General features: G+C 41.4%; 1 protein-coding gene across 1 annotated transcript in view; it reads left to right on the plus strand.

Annotated features, from left to right (window-relative positions):
- Positions 1-5,274, plus strand: part of SCN11A (sodium voltage-gated channel alpha subunit 11) — a 90,137-nt gene extending 84,863 nt beyond the window's left edge. Inside the window, exons 26-27 of the mRNA XM_078073458.1 lie at positions 35-305; positions 3,283-5,274. Of these exons, the coding sequence (XP_077929584.1) occupies positions 35-305; positions 3,283-4,313 (1,302 nt within the window). The 3' untranslated portion in view covers positions 4,314-5,274. The remainder of the gene's footprint in view (positions 1-34; positions 306-3,282) is intronic.
- Positions 5,275-6,000: the final 726 nt, after the last annotated feature.

Consider the following 6,000-nt stretch of genomic DNA (forward strand, 5'->3'; position numbering starts at 1 on the left):
TGATCTAAGATTCCTTTTTTCTTTTCCATCTCAGAATAAATGCCAAGGTCTCGTGTTTGACCTAGTCACAAGCCAGGTCTTTGACATCATCATCATCATCCTCATTTTCCTCAACATGGTTAGCATGATGGCTGAATCAGATGACCAGTCTGAAGCCACGAAACTCATCCTTGAGCGTCTCAACCTGGCCTTTGTGGTCATCTTTACAATTGAGTGTCTCACCAAAATCTTTGCTTTGAGGCAATACTACTTCACCATTGGCTGGAATTTATTTGATTGTGTGATTGTGATTCTTTCTATTGTTAGTAAGTAATATCAGAAACCCAAGGGGCTTTAATCTGAGAGCTAGAAGTAAATCTTACCATTTGGAAGTATGTCCAAACTATCCACAAAGCAACAAATTAGGCTTAATGTGGTTTCTGAAAAAATAAACAGGTGTATTGATGCCATTCTCTACTGGGAAGTTGCTAGGAGATACAGAGCAATTTTCATTCCCTTGACTGTTTACACTACTGAAATAGAGTTAAATAATTGTGTGGATCCATTTATTCAATGGAAATAGACAAAGCTAAGATGACCTTAAAGTGTTTGTGGGGATACCTGGTATATCCAGGTAACTGAGTCAAAGGTCTACCTTTCATGGGCAACTATAAACTCTCATGAGCATCTTTTAGTCTTAAGGATTTGGTACTTAGTTCCCATGGTTTTCTTTAGTTCAGAAATCCATGTGGATATCAGATCACAATTATTGCGCCCCTGTGACATTGCTAGGTCTTCTCTCACCTCCTATATAGGACCTCCATGGCCCAGCCTAGACTGGGTTTCCAAGAATGTGTCGTGAGGGCAAGCAATGCTTTCTCTCTATTCTGTATCCCATGTTAACTTAAACCACAGCATGAACTATGCTTGTCTCAACTGCTTGGACCCCATTCACCAAACAGTCTTGCTCTATAATCAGTGTATTTTTCTGAACATAGGCAGGATTAACTATAAGATTTGTTGAAGAAGAATAGAGAAAAAAAGTGTTGTTGCCATATACCTTTTTTATAACACACACACACACACACACACATCAACTTTGAAATTAAATTCTTCATGGCTAAACCATAAGAGTTTACACTCTGGGTTTTTGCAGTTTGCTTTTGACTAAACCAGTAATTTGACTTTTTACAATTGTGTGCAACCACCCAGGGGCCATTCCCATAGTTCAAAAAGCAATGAAGACAATGAAAACTGATTTCACAAGTGGAAGATTTTGTACTATTTCAGAAAGAATGTGTTAAACAGATATGTGAGATCAAAATATTTTGGTTCCTATCACTACAGTAGCAATGCAGATGTTTCCAAGAACAAGAAAATGGTACAGTTCATAGTCTGTTCTGGTTTCTAAGCCATGAAGTTTATGTAGATAAAGTTTAGAAATAAATCCTTCCACACACCTCCAGTGAAATAGACTGCTAATCTTTATCAGTCAATTCCAATTCCAAGTCCTGGTGAAATTGACAGCAGCAATAAGGTCAGGAAAATGATGGTAGAATGACTCTGGCACAGCCCTCTGAGAACTTGAAGAACCCCTTCCTCCAATATGCAGAGAGCAGCTCATTTTTTCCACTACTTACTGAACTCCTTCCAGGCAGTGCTAGCCAGCATGCAGGTTGTGGAAATATCTCTTACTTCTGTCCTTTGAACAACTGCTAGGCAATTGCAGTTACACAGCAGAGCACTGGATAGCATTTTGCTCCAGTGGATGAGAAAATCCACACATTGAGCCAAATCCTACTCACCAACGTGGGCAGCATTTTATACACCTTTGCCAGTAGATCTGCCACCCAACACTAAGCCTCTACACTTTCCCAAGGTCTTTCCTAAGCTTTTAGAGAAATACAAAATGAGTATGAGTCAAAGTGAATCCTTCTCTAGGAGTTAACAATGCGGTTTAAGTATTAAGACTTACTCACCTTAAAGAGTCAGAAAAAGAGAAAACTGTACACCAAATCCCATGGTATGCAAAAGAACTGAGCTCAAATAAAGGACAGATTACTGTGGGCTCCTATTAGTCAAAGAAATATTTGTGAAGGAGGTAGCCTTAAAGGGTGGACCTCCTCCAGTTGTTGTTAAGTTGGAACTTAATAAATCTACATCTCACTAGATTTGGCTGTCCAATTAACATATGAATTCAACTTCGTTGGCACAATTGGGCAGTTGGTGAAATATATTATGAACTAGTTCTCTTTAGTCATTAGGGGATAGCAGACAATTTTGGCTGCCCATCACCCCTAATGCCTTTGAGGACCCCCCACCCAGAGCAAGAGCAAGGCCATGTCTACACAAGGCAAGCATGTTCCAGCCATTCTATAATATTTGGACCAAAATGTGAATTGTTTCAAATCTTGTATCAGTTGCTTACAGAATAGGCAATGAGAGAACAGGATGACATTTTAGGCCAAATAATTAGCTGTTTGCAGAAAACTTTGCTCGAGATGCTATTTTTGGAGGCATCTATAACAATAAGGAAAGTATCTCCAACTTAATCCCTTAAGCTTTTTGAGTGGATCTCGGGAGTCCTTCCTTGGGATGAGCATATTGACAAATATGAGAGCTCCGTGGCAGGTTCCACCCAGAGTTGAGCATCCCAACACCACCATCTCCCTCCAGCCCTGTCCTGTCCTCACCTGTAGGAGGCTGTGTTCAAATTCCCCTATGCAAATAAAACCCTGCCTTTTTAAGGAGCTTTGGGGTTAGAAGTTCCACAATTTCCACTGAAAGCTCAGGCTTAAGTCAACCATCAATCAGTATCAGAAGTTTCTCCTTATGCTAATCTGAAGGACTCCATCCTTAGTTTATCTGCTTTCCATTCTATATATCCAATAAATATGGATATATGGAAAATAAATATGGAAAACTATTATATTTGTTATCTCATGAGTGACTTTCAAAACCCAATATAGATAATGCACTTCAAGTGTTTGAGATAAGTCACAATATAGGCTTTCATAAGCTGCATTCTCTTTCTTTTCCTTGGGTGTCTTCAATATTATAGACATCCTATTTCATCTAAAGTCCCATCTAAAGTTGTACAGTGCTTGGAAATTATTTTCCAAGTTAAGACACAGATAGATATTTTCCCAATATTGATAAAGAAAGTTCTTAATTTGTGCAGTGCACAAATTACAAAGTACTGATTAAAGTTGGCCCCACTAAGATTCCAAGGCAGGAGAGAGAGGCTGGATCTGAAAGCAGGATGCCTGCTGGAAATTAATTTCCTTATCTCCTTCTCCTAAGGTACAATGGTTTCTGCCTTGGAGAACCAGCAGCACATTCCCTTCCCTCCAACACTCTTCAGGGTTGTCCGCTTGGCTCGGATTGGTCGGATCCTGAGACTTGTTCGGGCAGCACGAGGAATTAGGACTCTCCTTTTCGCTCTGATGATGTCTCTTCCCTCTCTATTCAACATCGGTCTTCTACTTTTTCTGGTTATGTTTATTTATGCCATTTTTGGTATGAGCTGTTTTTGCAAAGTGAAAGAGGAGCATGGAATTGATGACATATTCAACTTCAAAACTTTTGTCGGCAGCATACTCTGTCTCTTCCAGATCACCACCTCAGCAGGCTGGGATGCCCTCCTCAAGCCCATGCTGCAATCAAAGGATTCATGCAACCCCAACTTAGACAGCCGTCACCTCCCTGCCATAGCCATCACCTACTTTGTCAGTTACATCATCATCTCCTTTCTCATTGTTGTCAACATGTACATTGCTGTGATTTTAGAGAATTTTAACACAGCCACTGAAGAAAGTGAGGACCCTTTGGGTGAAGATGACTTTGAGATATTCTATGAAGTCTGGGAAAAGTTTGACCCAGAAGCAACACAGTTCATCAAATATTCTGCCCTTTCTGACTTTGCTGATGCCCTTCCTGAGCCTTTGCGCGTGGCAAAGCCCAATAAATTTCAATTTCTCATGATGGACTTGCCCATGGTGAGTGGAGATCGTCTCCACTGCCTGGATATTCTCTTCGCATTCACCACTAGGGTACTCGGTGACTCCGGTGGCCTGGACAGCATGAAAATGATGATGGAGGAGAAGTTCATGGAAGCCAACCCTTCCAAGAAGTTATATGAACCCATAGTCACCACCACCAAGAGGAAGGAAGAGGAAAGATGTGCTGCTGTTATTCAAAAGGCCTTTCGAAAATACAGGCTGAAGATGTCCACATGTGCCTTGGAAGACAGGCCCCATTCACCACTCCACACACTCTGCAATGGAGACCTGTCCAGCTCTGGGGTGGCCGAGGGCAAAGTCCACTACGACTGAGCCCCTACTTCCACTCCTACCTCACAGCCTCACAACCTGGCCTCTGGCATCTGAGCTCCAGGGGTCCACAGCTCAGTGTGTGAACAAGCAGTTGACTCCCTGAACTAGCCATCCCATTTTTTTCTGCCTAAAAGAAGTGATATTTCAATGTTTATTTCAAACAGGTCTTACAGGGATAGAAGATAAGGCTGTCTATGAATCACTGGTACTGTTTTAGCAAGGAAAAAGACACTAGAAGGACTATAAAGGACACACCAATGTCGGGATTGAAACACAGTTCAAATCATGTAAAAAAAAAAAAAAGAATAAGAAACAAAAAACATGTTAAAAATTTAGATAGTGTTTTTCCCCATATTGTTTCTAGGTACATTGCTCAATACCTTTGTTCAATGTTTTCCCCAATGCAAGTATGTGGCTTATCACATATAACTCTCTTGTATGCGGAGTAAAAATTCAAAACCTGCCAATAAATAAATAGCTTGTTACAGATATTTTTACCAACATTAGTATTTGGGGTTTATTTTGAACAAAAGGTGTGATCTTGACTTGTCATTTACCACCCTATCTTCCACCAGCTACAATCTCCGTTATATACATTTGGGAAAAAAAATAAATAAATGAGACTTTCAGTTTGTATTTTCATTCAGATGGTATATTCATTTAGATGTATTTCATTCAGATGGTACATTTCATTCAAAAAATCTTCTTTGGTGGCTACGTAAGTAGCCATTCAAAAGTGATGCTTTGTTTGGAATTAAGATGGGAGCCCATCATATGCTGATAAGTGTGTAACAATTAGCTCTTCAGGAAAAAAAAGTGCCACGATTTGTAACATGTATTGATTTCTGTGGTGAATACACCCATCAGGACTGACTACCACCATGATATTCCTCAATGTGAAGTTGGGAAGAGATGCCCAATCAGTTCTTGTGAGCTGGCCCTAGTTGGCTCCAGCACAGCACTGGCTGGAACCAATAAGAAAGCCTCATTTAAAAAATCTGTGGTGGCCACCTTGGACTGAGAGAGCACCTTCTTAGCCACACCTGGACCTTGGTGTTGGAGGGCCAGAGAAGGCACTGGTTAGCCAGCGATCTTAGCTTGATGACCCCTGTATTCAGTTCTGGCTGAATGTCTGCATGAAATGCAGTCCAGAGAACAACCCAGGCCTATCAAAAGGCCCAGGACTTCCCTAAAAACTGGAGATGCCCAGAGACCAAACAAGACATCAGGCCTGGCAAGAAGCTGCCCTGGGAGTAGAGAACCTACATTGTGATAATTGAAATGTGGAGTAAAACCCTGTGCAAAGCAGTCCTGCAGATAGGCTAGAGGGGCTGGCATGCCATCAGCAGCCCAACGTCTGAGGTCTGAGCCTCTGAGCCTCTGACCGGCTCCTCCCTGCCCCGCACTGGGTGCTCTGGTGCACTGAGCCAGTGATTATTTTCAGTGTGTATTCACATCCAGGACTTGAATTTTATGAGTTTTGTAGGCAGCCTTATGCTCTGGAGCATTGGCAAAATAGCAATACTATCATTATCTAATCATTATCAATACCTAATTTTTACTTGTGGTTGCTGTGCATCAGGCACTGGCTGAGCATTTGTCATGAATAATCTCAATTGTACCTCACAGTAACCCAATGAGTGTGCGGTCACTCACCTGGTGGTGCCTGAGCCTTTGTGCCATGCTG

This window comes from Halichoerus grypus, chromosome 1 (genome assembly GCF_964656455.1).
Source record: "Halichoerus grypus chromosome 1, mHalGry1.hap1.1, whole genome shotgun sequence".
Taxonomy (NCBI): Eukaryota; Metazoa; Chordata; class Mammalia; order Carnivora; family Phocidae; genus Halichoerus; species Halichoerus grypus.